Genomic DNA, 18,040 nt, shown 5'->3' with positions numbered 1-18,040 from the left:
TTCCCTACAGGGATCATAAAAGTTTCATCTTCTCTTACAATTTCCCGCCTCTCTAGCTCTCTACTTCTCTCTCATTATTTATTTTTCAACTTTCTCTACTCACGTTCCCTCTCTCCAGCTCCCCTCCCTCATGTCGTTCAAAATTAACAATATTCAAGAACAAATTATATCTTTCTCACTCCTCCTCTCTTTCCTGTCTCTCTCCTCTCTGTTTTCTAATTTTCGCTCTCTTCTGTCTGTCTCTGTTTTACTAGATCTGGCGGACATTATGAAGCGACTGCTGACCAAGTATGACAACCTGTTTGAAGTCTCCTTCCCGTACTCCATGGGCTGGCACGGTAAGACAAAGAGAGGGAGGGAGGGAAGACGGGAAGGAGGGAGGGAAGAAGGGATGGATTAAAGAAAAGGTTTTGGTATAAATATGATAACCTGTTTGAAGTCTCCTTTCCCTACTCCATGGAGTGACAAGACAGAGGGAAGGTGGAGGGGATTAAAGATAATTTTAGTGCAAATACATGACAGTCTGTGTGAGTGGATGATGGATGAATGAATGCTTTTGATTAGGGCTGGGCAATATATCGATATTATATCAATATTGTGATATGAGACTAGATATCGTCTTAGATTTTGGATATCGTAATATCGTGATATGGCATAAGTGTTGTCTTTTCCTGGTTTTAAAGGCTGCATTATAGTAAAGTGATGTCATTTTCTGAACTTACCAGACTGTTCTAAAACAGGGAAGGAAACCCTGTCTTTGCATTTTATTTTGATCACAGTCTTGTTTTAATAAAAGTGCTTGTGACATCTCACATGTGGCTTTGACTTACAACTGAACATTTAGCCTACTTTGTAGAAAATACCGAGATATATATTGTGTATCGCCATTCAGCCTAAAAATACAGAGGTATGATTTTTGGTCCATATCGCCCAGCCCTACTTCTGATTCGCTCCCCTGTCTTTCTCTCCTCCCTCACTTCCTGTCTCTCTCCTTCTCCGTCCCTCTTCTTCTTCCTCATCAACATTCGCTCCGTTCGGTGCCGTTAACGTCAGATCAACGTCATTTAGCTTAAGCTTATGTCACACGCAGTTAACATGACACTACCGCCCACCGACATGGCATCGGTGTCACATGTGAATATACATTAAACTGTCTAAACATCGTGGGAATGATACATGCCAGTATCAGACGCTCTCATTTCATTCCAGGCCTTAATCCATCGCCATCCACCTGTCAAAGAAGCCTCCACTCAGCTTCGATGTTTCCCACTTAGCGTCACTTCAGCACACACTCAGTGTCAGACACGTCAGCCTCGATAGCATGTTAAATGTTTTTGTCTTTTCGTCAAGGGGGGGGAAGGAAAGCGGGGAGTCTCGCAGATGTAGAGCACTCATGGGGTAATAAAGCTCCTAACATCAGCTGAAGTGCGGTGCGGAGACAGAAAAAAACAGCATGATGGCAGTTCCCTCTGTCTCAGCTCATACACTCTTAAAAGAGACAGAGATGCGACTTCTTTTGGATTTTTTATTTTTTTTTATTTTTTTAAACGAGAAGGCACATTCAAGCATTTTTTAGACAGCTACACTGAAGCACCCCAGGAAAAGAATGCACCTTATATAATTGAAATACTTTAACGCTTAAATGAAGGAGGATTCAAGCCCTTCTGGTTGCAAGTAGATGTTACGGATTGAATGTTTTCTTTCCAGGCTCTTCTTGTAAATAAGACTTTGTGCTGCCTGTATGTTTAAGTTAAAGTGAGATAGACGAATAATGTAAAGGTAAATGTATTTGAGGTTTCGGTAACACTTTAGATTAAGGAACACATGTTAACTACTGTATTAATAAGTTGCTTATTAACATGCATATTAGTGGTGTATTGGCTCATTATTAGTCATTACAAACCACTTATTAGCACCTTATTCTGCATTTCTTTCTTTTTGCTGGTTTCTCATGTTTGTTAAATGGCTGAAAAAAACATTTCCTGTGCAATTTTGGGTAGAAAACCAATATATTTTGTTTGTGTAAAGCAATAGAAATGTTCAAATGATTCATACACATTATAGTTATACTAAGAGCTATATTCATGTTACAAACACTAATTAGGCTATTGAAGGAAAACCCATAGTTAATGGACTATACATGTAGAATACGATAATAAGATGCTAATAAGTGGTTTGTAATGACTAATAATAAACTAATACATTACTAATATGCATTAATAAGCGACTTATTAATAGTTAATATATGTTCCCTAATCTAAAGTGTTACCAAACTTTCTTAAGTATCTTCAGAGGCTTCGATAACTGTTTTGATTATTATTTAGGGCTATCTCGCAGTCGCCCGTTTTTGAAGAAACAGTGGAAGAGATAAGGAGTGGCGTATCTTCCGTTCAGGGAAGATAATCTTTGCTTTCGAGCTGGAACGGAGGTTAGCCAAGTGCAGCGGTGCGATGAGTGATGTGTGACAGAAAAGCAGAGCGGTGTCAGCGTTGTGATTGTTCTGTAGCCAAAAGGTCGCAGGTTCAATCCCTGAAACAGCTGTGTCCGGTTGAACTGAGCGAGACCCCAGGGCCTCACCGCTCACTCACTGTACGTCAGTCTGGATAAGAATGTGAGCTAAGTGTCTAAAATGAAAAATTAAATATATATAAAAAATATATAAGTAAATATATACACACTACCAGTCAAAAGTTATTAGTTATTAGTTTATTTTTGCTATTTTTCACAGTTTAGAATAACAGTAAAGACATCAAAACTATGAAATAACACAAATGGAATTATGCAGTGATAACCAAATCAAAACTATCTTATATTTTAGATTCTTTAAAGTAGCCGCCCTTTGCCTTGATGGAAAGGCAAAGGCTTTGGAAAGAAATTCATACATAGGATCAACTTCACTATTTATATTTGTCTAAGAAACACATTTCAAGTATTTGAGCAGAAGCCTTTGAATCAAAATGTGTTTAAAAGAATGAAAAACATAGAACATTCAATCAGGTGGGTCCAGACTTTTGACTGGTAGTGTATATCAATAAATAAATGCATATAAATATAAAAATATAATAAAATCCTACAGCATGGTTCTGGCTACACAACAAAGCCACCTTTCTTAAGAGTTATACCGGCTCTACTCTTGCAGTTAAGGTTTCATCTCAAATCTATTTCAGAGAATCCAGTGCTGTATTTCTTGTGAAGACTCGTCAGCTGGTTTCTGGCTTGCTGTCAGTCCAGCAGGCCGGCGCTCATGTCGAGCCCCTGCACATCTCTTTCAGGAGGGAGCTGGTTTGTCTTCTGCTGAATAAAGGAGAGCGAGGCAACGCACATCAGAGATATTTTATAAAAGGAGAGATGACAAATTCCTCCAGAAACGACCGTGTGGAGTGAGAGACAGAGGGCAGGAGAGGACACAGTCATCCACTCACTGTCTTTCTTTCTTTCTGTCTCACCCTCTCTCTCTCTTGCTCTCTCTCTCTCTCTCTCTCTCTCACACACACACACACACACTTGTCAGATATGAAATCTTAAAAAGTAAATCTCAGTCTAGAGTTGCCTGTGGTGCAGGTTCCTACAGATCTGGTATAATTTTTCAGCTCTAATCTTGTAGTTTCCTTTCTTATTCCTTATTGACTTCAACTCACAGGTCATCTTACAGCGATGTGTTGTGTTGAGGTTACAGGCAGGGTATCCCCACCTATCCCCACCTATTTTTCTGGGGCGCACAGAATAACACCCTCTACAAGGTTTTTTGATGTCATCCCCCCCTCTCTCCCAGTCTTTCCTGTCTGTCTCCACTGTGAACTATCAAATAAAGACTGAAATGCCAAAAAAAACAAATCCTTCCACTTGCCACCATTGTAGAAATATCCCTATTTAACATTAGTCAAAACAACTACTGTGACCCCTAAAGATACTAAAGATAGTTCAGCTGTGTTGTCCAAGTTGAAGAATAGGTTTTTTTGTCTCGTTGAGATCCTAAAATATACTTAAAATGTAGTTTCCATTGCCCTTTGTGGAGTTGATAAAATACTTTTGACTGGTTTTCCATTGGAGGTAAAAGTTCTTGTAACTCCCAGGATAATGGTGTTATTTTAGCCTTATCAAGGGGGGATTAAGGGAATAGAGCCTGCTGAGATTTTCAGTGAGAGATTATAATGGATGTAGTGCACTAATACACAAACACTCTGTTACACACACTGTGTACACACACTGATGGACTAACTTGGGAACACACACGCACATCCACATACACACACCCAAACCTGGCTGGTATAATGAGTTGTGATATCTCCCCATCTGTGTTTGTGTTTTATTTTAGCTCATTTAGAGGAAGCCAGCTCTTATTTAGGACTTGGCTTATTAGAGGCAGTGTGGAGAGAGAAGCGGTTTGATTGTGGGATGAAGTCATTTCAAAATGAACGGCATGCAGGGAGTCACCAGGGAAATCAAGGATTAGATGAAGCTACCTGCTTATTCCTCCTGGATGAGAATACAGAACACATTACAGACAGAATTAACAGGCTAGGTGAATGACTGGGACAGGTAGAAAGACAGAGAGACAGGTAGGAAGATAAAGAGACAGGTAGAAAGACAGACAGGAACAGACAGACAGACAAGTAGTAAAGAACACAGACAGATGGGTAAATGACAATGACAGACAGAGACAGACAAATAAATAGGAAGGCAGTCAGACTGATACCCCCCGTCCCGATCCGGCCCCTAACCACCAAGTGAGCCAAACGAAGCGAGGTGAGAGGCTGCTCAGCCCTCCGACGCTCCCTCAAAATTGATGCAATTAAAGTTCTGGCTCGAAAGCGAGGGTTTACCCAGCAGGCATTGCAGTACCAAAATGAACTATAGCATGCCAGAGGAGGAGCCAACTTCCCAAAAATGCAATAGTATAGCTCTAACTACTGGCTACAATTGAAATTACTGCTAACATGCATAAGAAATAATGTAAATAAAACAGATATGGATTTGTTAGATTTTGTTTGAAAACAGTTATGTAGGCTACAATAACATGGATAGGAATTTTAGTAACCTCTCAAGTAGAAACATACCTACATTTTACAATTTTGCCATTCATTTAAGTGATGCTTGGCTGATTGTTTTAACTGATGTTTTAATATAAGGTCAGGAGGGACTGAGAGACAGACAGGTGGGTATGGAGACTGAAAGACAGATGGGTTGGTAGGTAAACTGTAAGAGACAGACAGGTCGATATCTCGAAACTAGGAGGAAGACAGGTAGATGGAGACACTGAGAGGCAGACAGGTAGGTAGGAAAATAGAGACAGACAGGTCAGTAGGGAGACAAGGAGGCAGCTAGTGTATGAAAATCAGACAGACAGACTAAAAGAAGTGGCTGGGGAACATAATACACACACAGAATCTTAAGTGTCTCTCTCTCCCTCTCGCTCTCTCTCCCTCCCTCTCTCTCTTTCCCTCTAGATCAAAGCCATTGATAAAGCAACAAAATGTCACTCTCTGCTTTCATGTGGCTGCGTTACCCAACAGCATTTTAGCTAGAAGTTTGTCTCTGATTGTTGCCGCCAATTAGACTTAACTGAAAAACGGCACATCAGTTGAAACGGTGCATCAATTCTCCGTCCTTACTTGCAATCAAAGAGAGAGAGAGATTGGTGGAAAATTACAAGTTAAAGAACAAAATTGTGATGGCAAGTGTTGGGACTGGGATGGTAAAATTATGGTGTTTGATGTAAATGGCTGGATGAATGTATTTTCTATTGTAAATATGGGGGAAATGGTTTGAATTATTGTAATAGTCCTTCAGTTTAGCCTTGGTTGAGAGTTGGTTTGCCAGAATATTCAATTATCAAAATAATCTTTTGACGCAGCCCTAGATTACTTTTAGTAGTAGTATTGGTAGTATAGCTAGTAGTTTGTGTAGTATTAGTAGCCTATTAGTATTATTTTTCTCTGAATTTGAGTGATACCAATAACTGTTATGGTTGGTAACTTTTTGAAAGAAAGACAACTCAGACTCATGCTCACTGCCCCACTTCAGCATGTATATGTAGTTTTCCATTTCATTTCATTTATTTATATGGCTCAAGACCATAATCACATGGTATGGAGCACAAACAAAACATACAATAATAACAAAACAATAGCACACGGCATGGCTGAAATACAACAAATGTTACTTAAACAGAGGAAGGACATTCTTCAAAAAGGCACCTAATTTACAAATAACTTTTGGCTTATCTGATTGAAGTAACAAAATTAATTTAAACATAGATGGGCGGTTTAAATAATACTTTGGCAAATACCTTTCTCTATAATTAATTATGTTTACATTCTTGCATTCCTTACGCTCTAATTCTGAAACACACACACACACACACATAGTACAAATACACAAGCACACACACGATTCAAGTGGGTAATATTCTGCTAATGAGAGTATCCGTTTCCATTCATCTCAAGTCTTTAGCCTTTTCTCTTCTTTATTCCCATCCATTAGTTTCCTTTATGTCTGTCTCTGTGTCTCATCAGCCTCCATTGTCTGGAAACTGATTCTGAAGAAAGGCTCCCATCATTAAAGCAAAGTCTGGGGAAACTAGGGATCTAATGTTAGAGGGTTTTTTTCTCCAAGATTTCATGTTTAATGGCCACACATATTCTATTTGTTTACAGTGGAGATTTCTACTGTCTGGTTGTCCCGATCACAGCCTTAGTTTCTACTGGGACCAGACAGCAGCACATGCAGCTATGAAGGGGAATTTAGATAAAATAATGAATACAGTCACCACCCAGGGTTGTCCTGCCTTAAAGTGGGTCTTTGGCGATGCCCCTCTTGTAACGACTGGTGATGACATGATTATGCTAATTTGCATATAGTGGCATTTGTCATTCAGTTTGAAGCTATCTGCAAGTTTTGTCAAGTTAAACGTAAGACTTAAAAAAAAAAAAAAAAAAAAAGTCAAGGTGTCCTGGTGGCTCTGTGGTCTGTGCTTATACCATGTAAACACAAGATCCTGGCTTTGAATCCGGCCCAGGACCTTTGTCACATGTCATCTCTCTCTCTCTCTCCACTGTGTCCAATTAAGGTAAAATGCCAAAAACAAGTTAAACATAAGACCTTTTAATACTTCTTAAATACCAGTTCTAATGAAAAAGACCATTTTCGCTACTGAAATGAATGTGAAACTGAAAGAAAAATCTACATGGTTGGGTTGATTTCTCACTAGAAAAACTGCACCCCAACAAACAGCTTTCTAGATTTCTACAGATGAATTTAAGAATTCCAGTAACAGTATCCAAGGACTTTTGAGGCCTTGAATTTAGGTTGTCAAAATCAAGATATTGATTTTGTCTTGTCCAAAGCTTTGGGAGTCAACACATGCATCTGAAAAAATTGTTAGATCGGTCGCTAGTTGCTTTTGAGAAATTAAGTCTCCAGGAGGGTCTGAAATGTTTTTAGCCAAACAAGCAGCACATTCAAAAGTCTGATGTACACGACCAATGAGGCGACGTCTGCTGCTGTTTCTTCTGCCCAGCGAAATACAAATTTGTGTCACTGACTCACGCCATCTCGATTCAACACGCCAAAGCGATTCAAGATGGATGGTGTTTTTTTTCCCTGTTTCATTTTTAATTTTCTTGTTTTATCAGTTTGGTACTAGTGGAAAAGACTTAGGCAGGAACCATAAATTCCCCTATGTAAGAAAAACCCTGCTAACATACAGATTAATACGGTGAGCTATGGAAATGTTTTGCTGGTGTCATTTGTTTTAACATCGAAGCCATTCAACAACCATGGCCAAAACTCTGTTCTTTTGTTTCTTCCAACTTTTGGATTGTAATCCATTGTAAACAAAGGAGCGATCATGCATAAACAACTCAAAGACTCGCTGTAAGTCACAGACTTCATACTTGTGCTGTTGACTGTGTTTGTGTGTGTGTGTGTGTGTGTGTGTGTGTGTGTGTGCTCAGTAAATAAAACTAAAACTCAACTTCACTCACACAATCTGGCTGTGATTGGCCACCAGCAAAACACTTCCGCTGCTCACTGTCTTAATCTAAAGGTTTTTTTTCTTGCATAGCACATTTTTGGTTCTTGCCAAAGCCTTTTCTGTTAGTGCCACCAAACACACACACACACACACACACAGGAAATCTGGCTTTGAGATATATTTACAGCCTTATACATTTTCCAAATCAATTTATTCACTGCATTTGTTTTTACACACAAGAAGAAGGGGAAGGAGGAGAGGAAGGAGGGAGCGAGGAGAGGAGAAAAGAAAATGGGAAGGTAGAGTATGAAGTGAAAGGAGTGGATAGATCATGAGTACATAAAGAATTGAGAATGAAACCAGATGCACACAGAGAAGAGGTGAAAATAAAATGGGTACACACTCGCTTCTTGTTCACACTGTTCCTCCTCCTCTCTTCTCATCTTTACTCCTCTTCTCTGTCTAATTTCTCAGATATGAAGCAGTGTTTGTCCTCTCCCCTCTTCTCATCTCCTTTCCTCTTTCCTAATCTTTATTCTCCTTCTCTCCTCTCCTCTTCCCTCCTTTCCTCTCCTCTCCTACATATCTTTGTCTTCTGAAACTCCTGCTACCAGTTTCTGATAGTATCTCTGTTTCTGTGTGAGAGAGAGAAGTAGAAAGGGAGAAAATGTTCTGTTTAAAGTGTGGTGTGTGCGTGTGTGTTTTAGTGAGTGTTTAAGCGTGTGTGTGTGTGTGTGTATGAGTGTGTGTTTGAGTTTTCCAGAATGTGTATTTGACTGAGGCACATGCTTTTATCTTCTTGTATGTTTATGTAAATGAGTGTGTGTGTGTGTTTGGAGTTTTCTTGTATGTGTATTTACAACACGGTCTCACGGCAGTTCGTGAAATAGTCACTAAAATTTAATCTATTGATTCGTGTACATGGACACGATTTTGCCATTTTTTTCGTGAAATGAACACGACCTAAAAAACGTGCTTCTACCACGAATTTGAAAACGTAAGTTTTGGCAAATAAATCTACTTGTGTTACGGTTATGGTTAGGCAACTAAAACAACTTGGTTAAGGTTAGAGAAATGGTTTGGTCATGGTTAAATAAGAAAAACGTTCGTTAAAAATTTAAATGTGGCTTACGGTTGAAATGTGCTTTGAACACGCTGGGAATCGAACCCGGTCGTCGGCATCAAAGGCAAACGTTTACGCCCATCTGCCGGCCCGATCACAACACCTTTACTGGCCACCGTTTTATTTCAATGTCACACTACTTCCTGAGTCCCGACTGACAGAAAAAAAAAATGTGTTGCGGGCACGAAAGATACTTCCAATTGAAATACAGTTTGAAAGTCGTGCCGAGTGTCACAAAAACAAAAAATCAATAGATTAAATTTCGTGACTATTTCACAAACTGCCGTGAGACTGGGTTGGTATTTATGTGTCTATATGTTTATGCATATGTGTAAGTAGAGAGATGTGTACGCAGTTACCACTCTCTCTCTTTTTCCCGCCCCTCTCCAGAGTGTCATGAAAAATTCTGAAAATGTCTTAAATCATATTATTTGAACTCAAGACCTTAATCATTAATAAAGCATTCTCAGAGGAGACTGAATTTTTAGAGGTCTTAACATTTTTGCGGTTTCCTGATGCGCTCTCTTTCCCGCGAGAAATCACGCCTCACTCAGATCTACATTCTGATCGGACTACAGTTGTCTTCATTTTCATGTTTATTTCATTTGCAAAATTGGTCTTATATTTTGTTCTAACTGCCATTAGCACGGTCTCAAAGAGGCAGCTGGGTGGCTCAGTTGGGACAAAGCACTCGAGCTTCCTAATGTTCCACCATAATCACCATGATATTAAACATGATCAGTTATGCTAATGATTTCATTAATTAAGCTAATTAATGCATTACTTAGGAAATATTTCTAGTCTATTCTAGTACTTGTCTTCACATAACACATGGTAACACTTATTTATTTTATTTATAGCACTTTTCAAAAAACAAGAGAACACATGGGTGTTATTAATATGAACTCTTAAAGCATTAAGGAGTGATAGGCCTCCTTTCCACCTGGCATTAACATGCATCCTGGGTGATCAGATTCTGATCGGATTGCGCAAAAACAACAAATAAAATTCAGGTGTAAATGTACTCAAGACGCATTGAAGAAAGTAACAAAGTCACAAAGTAGTGTAAATGCAATCAGTCCACATATAGGAGCTACGTTAACGGAAATAAACTTCTTCTTCTCCCTCTCCTCCTCCTTTAGTTTCGTGTTCCTCTGCAAATCTATGCAGCAAGGTGCTCCAAAACCTAATAAGATCATCTATAGGGGGACATTCCCATGCATTATGGTGGCAGGAGCAACAGACTCTTCACCTCAGTTCATGCCGCCTAGAGAGAAGCTGCGTACATCTCGCTCCATTCGCCTCCTTCCATTGATTTTGCATGCATGCTAATGTTTTTTCTGTGTAGTCATGTGTGGATCATCTCCTTGGTCATCTGGGCACACAACAGCAGGACAGAGCTGGACTTTACTTAATCTTACTTGGTAGAGTTTTCCACTCGGGGCTGTGGGAGAAAGATCTATATTATCTCCTGTGGTGGAAACCTCCTCATATTCTCTCTGTTACTGAACACTAGGAGTCACAGAAATCCTCTTTAGATGAAGAAAAGGATGACTATTTCTTTCCACTTATCTTTGCTTATTTTCTCTTCCTTTTCCCTCCCTCTCTTTTCACTATATCTCATCTGCCTGTTGTTTGACATTGTGGTCTGTATGGTGTGAAAGCGTGTGCTTGTATGTGTATTCTCATACTTATACACATGGTGTGTGCATGTGTATGTGTTGATTTGTGAGTGCATGTGTGTATTTGTGTGTTTTGTTAAAGGAGAACAGAAGCTGTGGTGTTGCAGGCTAGCTAATTAGCTCAGTAACGCATGTTGGTGCAGTGGCACTACATAATAAAACTAGTAGTACAGAGGCTTTATTAAAAAAAAAAAGTCCACAAATTGAAAAACATACATAGGACACCGTCCAGCCACCAATTACAGTCTGAAAAGGAAAGAATGAAATAATTCATGCTTCCTGTTAGTCGAAACCTTAAGCTCAGCATTTTCTAACACTTCTAACACATAAACAGGGAGGCAGTTTTCCGCTAAACCACAGTGTTCAACAGCAGTGATGCAGTGGTGTGGACAAGGTGGATATACTTTACAAAACGGGTATTTGCAAAAATCTGTTCTGATACAATGCCTTCCTCCTTAAATATCTACAGACAGATACTGCTAACAAGGCTTAGTTACATTTTCAGCAAGGCTCTCTCATATGGAGAGAACCCCACGCCTCACTTGATTAAAAAATGCAACTATACAAACCTCGGAGAACATTAAGACCTTTAGAGAAACATTAGGGTCTTCTGGTAAATTCAACACATATGATTAACCAAACAGTTCTCATTTCAATTCTATTTCAACTGTTAGTATTGGTTCACTCTCCACACTACCACCCTCCATGCTATATTTCAGTGGAAATCGATGATTGTGAGACTAACAAACAAACCAATTCTAGTGAAATAAGAGCTATGTGGTGGATTATATGTATGCCGAATTCACCCGTGTAACGTAACAATTCAGAACATTTCTTAAGTCATGTTTTATGAGGTACGTATGTGTGCTGATAAGCAAGGCAACATTACATTTTTGGCTGGACCGCAACAGCGGTCAGTAAGCAGGCTGACCAATATCATGCATGTAAGCTGAAGCTAACTGAAGCTAAAGTAGAATCTATACAATTATATATTATCGCCGTTTATTTCGATGCATATGCGCGAGCTCAGTCCACCTGAAGCCCCTCTGTTCTGTCGGCGGAGAGAGAGACACAGACAAGCATGGAGGTTTCATCACGCCAAGGGCTTCCTGCCGACCTTCCCAAAGTTTTCCAGGGCCACGGTTCCGGCCAGTGCCGATAACCGGGCGCCGATTTGTTCCCGTTGATCCGGTCGAGATTTCGGCGGGGGTCCTGGCGACGATGCGTCACCGGGTGTCCGGCAAACTGTGTTTTCGGCACCGATGGGTACCAGAGTGACCGGGGCTTGGAACGGGAGGATCAATGCGGGCCGTGGGCGCGGCGGAGACGACAGCGGCGGAGAGAGGAGACGGGACGCGCTGGAACGGAGATCAGTATGGATGTATGGACTATTATTCAGTATTAGCAGTCTACAGTGGAGTTAGTTACACCATTGGTCGGCCGTGGCACGTGGCACACTCATACACGGTCCAGCCATATACTAGGTTTTGACCTAGTCTTGTTAATGGAGTTTGGCATGGCTTTCTCTCCATAGAAGAGAGAACAGAACAAATCGGGGTTACAAGGCTTCATGCTGCAATCAGACTGGAGGCTTTGAAAACATTAGGTTACTAGCCGACATATGGGCTAAGTCCAGTCAAAACACTTGCTTTAACCAAGTTTAACTGAATGAATTGTGTCCATGCAGTGCAGTCAATGAACACATACCATTTAACTGTAACATTCATCTGTCTTTCCTGTCTCTCTCTAATCTACTACTATTTTCTGGTAAAGCAGAAATACCATAAACATAATCTCTAAAAAAAAAAAATGGAGTCTGGCTCCTCCTCTTTGGCAACCAAAATCATCATGGGAAAAACTTTATTTTAATGAAGACTGCAAGATTATTGCTTATGAGGTTTTCTGTAACAACAGGAAACAATGGGGAAGTGTGTGATCGCTGCATTAATGTAGTTAACACTAGACTGTTTGACCTTGTTTCTGTTTGGTTGATCCTTGCTGTCACAGTGATAAGTCAAGGAGGCTAATTAACCCCCCCACACACACACACACATACACAAACACAAACACACACACAGCACAGATTTGAACAAGCAGTCAGCCCATCAGTGTGATTGCTGTCTTTAGGGTGTTCATGTTTAGTGGCATTTCTCTCAGGTCAGCTGAACTTTGCCCTGCTATCTTGGTGCCAAGTCAAGCAGACTAATCTACGCTCTCCAGCCTCAGAAACAAAGTCAGCACTGGCTGCTTCCTTCATTTACCTTGTTAGCTAATTGGCAGGGGGCCGTCTGGCCTGCAGCTTAAAGGCCTTAATGAGCAGAGGGCCTTGTTAGCACTGTGTGGATGGTGGGGAGACAAATGAGCTTGTTAAGTCCAGGCTATGCATATCCTTAATTAGCCTTTTGTAGGAGTGTTTGATAGTACTATCACTCTGGAGGGGGGGGTGTGTGTGTGTGTGCGCGCCAAGCACTAAAAGCCTGTAAGCAACAATAACCCCTCAGGTCAGTCCGTTTGTGTGTGTGTGTGTGTGTGTGTGTGTGTGTGTGTGTGTGTGTGTGTGCGTGTGTGTGTGTGTGTGTGTGTGTGTGTGTGTGTGTGTGTGTGTGTGTGTGTGTGTGTGTGTGTGTGTATCACTAGTCCCCCCGGTTTTCTGTGGTAAACTGCAGAAATTCATCCAGAATGTTCTGCAGTTGCGTGTCTCCGCCTCTAGATGTCACTGCAGCCTGATTTCCCAAAAAGTCAAAACTAGAGAAACTTCTGCAGCATAAACCAAACAGTTTTACAGCTGATCTAAATCTATTTCACTGTTATGTCCAGTTTTCCTTTTTATTATAAGTACACTTGGTGTATACAGTTTGGTAAAAGAACCACAAAGTGCATGATTGCATTAAAGCCTGTGTTGGTTTTATAAGTTGACATGTTGCTTGAATTCAACAAAATTGGGGTGAATCTCAGCAGTATTGATAGCACCATTGCTCTGCTGTTTTCCTTTCAATGTTTTTGATGCTCAGCATCTGATCCGTTGGGGTAAACTCTGGAGCAGGAGAGCTTCACTCCCAGCCGCCAATCAACTGAACGCTGATTGCTATTGGCTCAGTGGGTTGAGGAGGGAGGGGAGAGGGGGGCTAAGTGCATTACGCCGGGTTCAGACCGCAAGCGTAAGCGCCGCGAAGCGGAGCCAGTTTCCTTTCGGCGCCCATGTTAACCGATTTGACCGTTCAGACCGGGCGCGCGGAGCTCCGCGGCCGGCTCGCGATCTGGAGCGCCAGTTTCGGCGTCTGGTCTATTTTCTCCGCGAGCCGCGGCGCGCATTTCACAGGAAAACACCATAGAAAACACTATAGATGGTCATATCTCCATTATATCACCACAGAATCACAAATATATTAAATGATCAACTTACCAGGGTCTTCACTGTTGTTGTTGATGAATCAATCTGCACTGATGCAAGTTTTAAATGCAATACATTGTAGGATGATGATCTATCTGGTTTTGAATTATCACTTGTCTTTTGAAAATTGCATCTGTTATTGAGTTACCACAAAAGTAAACAAGGATACATGTTTAAGTTTGTTTATTTATAGGCTACTTAATTTATTTAGGCCTATATGTCATTATTTAAAGAGACAGAGATAGAGAGAGGGGGAGCGAGAGATATCTAGGTCCCCTAGGCTTTCCTAATTATTGCCTGATCACAAGTCACGACTCTTGCTGAGAAAACAAACAAATAAACGTGACAGCTTTGATATGAGGGAGTTTGTGAAGAAAGGGGGAAATTAAGAAGATGGAAAATATAAAGTTCATCCCTGATGTGGAAAAGTCCAGTGAGCTGTCAGCAGTGTTTCTACAAGGACAGCAGTGAACAGATGAAGCTTTGGTGGCTGTTGGAACACAGTGTGAGCAGCTACAGCCTGTTTCCACGGGGTTTTCTCCTCCTGTAGAGCAGAATCGCTTGGTGACCGGCGCGGAGAAATGCGCGTCTGGTGTGAACAGCCAGGCTCCTGCTCGCGCGTGAATTGACGCTTCGCGGTGCTTCGCGGCGCTTACGCTTGCGGTCTGAACCCGGCGTTAGTATTTCTGGTTTCCTTCAAACTTACCTACTACAACTTAAAAAAAAAACACTTTGTACTTACAAACACATTGTGCTTGATCTATGTTAACTTTGACAATATTTCTGATTGAACTGATTGATTAAAATAATCTATGGACTATAAAAATACTACATTTCATTATAGAATACCTTGATGTTTAATTGCAGCAGAAACGTTTCGCCCTCTGATAGTCTTCATCATCATACATACAGAAAAGTGAGGGCCAAAGTACATCCAATTGTCTCCACCAATTGTTCCACAGAAAGTAGATCCTACAATGGATCATTGTCAGTGAAAATAAAAACAACATATATAAAATAACAATCAGATACAAAGAGTAAGGTGGTCAGACTGTAAGCGCTAAAAGCTTGGGGTGTTCATCACCAATAAAGGTACCACAAATAAACAATATATCAGTTCAACATCAAGGGCTTGAGGGACAGAGAGGAGCAATGCAATTCACATTGTAACTCATAGGAACGGTCTCATGTCCAACTTAATATCAAACATGTTTGATATGACTGGGGCAGCTCAGATCAGCCTGCAGGTGGATGGTTGAGATTGAATCTGTAAACCCTTCAAACTACCAGATTTTTGCCATCACACCCAACAAAGCCTCTGATTGATGACCCTCCAATTGTCAGGATGGGTAAATCTGGTGTACATCAGCCCAATGGTCCTCTGGTGTGTCCTCAGCCTAACCTACTTTCTCTCTGTCTCTCTCTCTCTCTCTCTCTCTCTCTCTCTCTCTCTCTCTCCCTCTCTCTAGGAGCCCCTACTGGCCCCCATTTAAAGGAGGACAGTTCCCACTGGCAGCTCCATGCTCATTACTACCCCCCTCTGCTGCGTTCAGCCACCGTTAAGAAGTTCATGGTGGGGTACGAGATGCTGGCTCAGGAGCAGAGGGACCTCACCCCTGAACAGGTCTATATAACACACACACACACACACACACACACACACACACAAATTAATAGAGGCAGACATGTATATGCAGCCAAACACACACACATACACAACCTTGTTATTCTTTGTATACTTATGGATAATAATACTAACACTGACAAGATTGCACACCACTGGCGTCTATCCATGCATCTTAATGATCCCAATTAGCCATTATCCCTCTCTTAATGGGCTTGGCATCCAGTACAACTGTTGATTTAGTTAATGTTTTCTTTTGGCTGTCCCTATTATTTGCTCTTTAGACTATAGAAACTCAGTCTTGTATTCCGATGTTCTTGTATTTCCAGGCTGCTGAGAGGCTTAGGAACCTGCCAGAACACCACTATAAAACCAGAGAGAACCAGGAGGGAGGAGGAGAAAGAGAGAAAGATGGAGGAAAGAAAGAGTGAGAGGAAAAATCAGAGATGGGTGGAGGAACGGGAAAATAATTATGAAACAAAAGGAGCAGCGCCTTATTTAAACAAGAATATCCCATTGGGAACAGTTATTGAGTTTTACTATTTATTTCTTTTTCTTTTATAAGGCAAGACTGTGAAAATAACACAATACCATAATGTGTTCCCATAAAATTAAACACAGAGAGGAAGAGAAAAATGAGTGATTGACTTTTTAAAGAGAGTTTGAATCTTGGAAATGAATAAATTTGAAAAAATGAGATTCAGAATTATTTTGTTTGAATTATTTTTGTTTCTGTTGGTTTAGACCTCACAGTCTAAACCAACAGAGATTCACATCACATTGTCATGAAAACATGAAGTTGGTTCCAGGTAATGAAAACAAATGCTGTAACATATTTCTCAGCACTGGATGCAACATGTAAAAGTGCCTTTGCCCCCATAGGGCTCGATGATAACACACACACACAAGATATGACACTGTATACATTATGAGTAACTGTTAAGTGAATTTAATCATGTAACTGATGTGTTTTCTGTATGATCAAGGGGATTGTGATGGAGTATAGCGTCCCTTACTTAAGGGAGGTAATGAAAGAAAACAAGGCTATTTTTCATCTACTGTTAAAGATGCAATCTGGAAATTAAGTTCAGATTTGTCCACACATGCTTTTGAAAGGTTTTATGGGAATTTAGGTTTGTTGAACTTTGTCTCAACTAATCATAGCTCAAACTGCAGGTCTTTTTTATCTCAGTGTTTACAAACTCTTTGCTAATAAATAAACATTTTACAGCCTCAAAACACAGGTAACATTTGTGTAGCTGTCATATCCAGTCGGTCCTTGTATCAGAAGCTCAGACCACGAATTTCAGAAGAAGAAATCGCTATGCAAGCAAATTATGAAATGGACCTTTCAAACAAAATATGGTATGAATTCCCCCGTTTTTCGGGCTGCTGTGGCTCAGGAGGTAGAGCAGGTCGTCCGCTAATCAGAAGGTCGGTGGTTCGATCCCCGGCTCCTCCAGTCCGCATGTCGAAGTGTCCTTGGGCAAGATACTGAACCCCAAATTGCTCCCGATGCTTGCTGCCATTGGTGTATGAATGTGTGTGTGAATGGGTGAATGTAAGCACGTGTTGTAGGGCGCTCTGGATAAAAGTGCTATATAATGCAGTCCATTTAACATTTACAATTCCAAGATAATGAAAGACAACAATCTTTTTCGCTGTCTCTGTTGAACAAACTGGCTGCAATGGTTTGTTGTTTCGCTCTGTTGGAAAGCTTCAACCACAAAGCTGTTTTCCAACAATACAATGGCTTATTTGTGATGGAAAAAAAATGTCTTTGTTTCCTGTAAATGTTTTGAGATGGAGTATAATTCTTGAATTAAGTTTGCTCTGTTGGACAGCTGTCAGCCTCAGTGTAATGTTTAATTTCATATTGAAAATAAATGATTAAATAGATGTTGTGTGTCTTGTTTATGTTATCAGACTCAGCATTTGAATTTAACACCACAGTAATCTGAATTTATATTGTATTCCTCTTATTTGAGACGGCTCTGGCAGTCTTTGTAAACATGATCACTTAAAGTTAGAATCTATTGAATGAATTAATTGGAAACATTTAAAATGATCTTTTTTTTATGGAATTGTGGGTGTTTTCTACAATGAAACGTATAGAATGTGGAATGCTTGAGTTTTTACCATTTTTTTCATATTGCCATTACAACTTCTGCCTGAAGATAGCAGCATTCGACAACATCTGACAACAATGGAACTGCAGTAGCTATTCACTTGTTCTCTATGGAGG

The 18,040-nt window shown here is 40.4% G+C and overlaps 1 protein-coding gene across 1 annotated transcript in view; it reads left to right on the top strand.

The window, feature by feature from the left end:
• The window catches only part of LOC139665868 (galactose-1-phosphate uridylyltransferase-like), a gene marked incomplete at its 5' end in the record, with an annotated part of 25,676 nt that extends 8,033 nt beyond the window's left edge, over positions 1 to 17,643 (top strand). Inside the window, 3 exons of the mRNA XM_071544875.1 lie at positions 255 to 338; positions 15,641 to 15,795; positions 16,125 to 17,643. Coding sequence (XP_071400976.1) covers positions 255 to 338; positions 15,641 to 15,795; positions 16,125 to 16,226 — 341 coding nt within the window. The remainder of the gene's footprint in view (positions 1 to 254; positions 339 to 15,640; positions 15,796 to 16,124) is intronic.
• Positions 17,644 to 18,040: the final 397 nt, after the last annotated feature.

Source organism: Centroberyx affinis, unplaced genomic scaffold (assembly GCF_046629955.1).
Source record: "Centroberyx affinis isolate AG114_WGS23_722 - 3 ecotype Tasmania unplaced genomic scaffold, CSIRO-AGI_Caff_v1 ptg004722l_1, whole genome shotgun sequence".
NCBI lineage: Eukaryota > Metazoa > Chordata > Actinopteri > Beryciformes > Berycidae > Centroberyx > Centroberyx affinis.
This window is presented reverse-complemented; position numbering and strand designations above follow the sequence as displayed.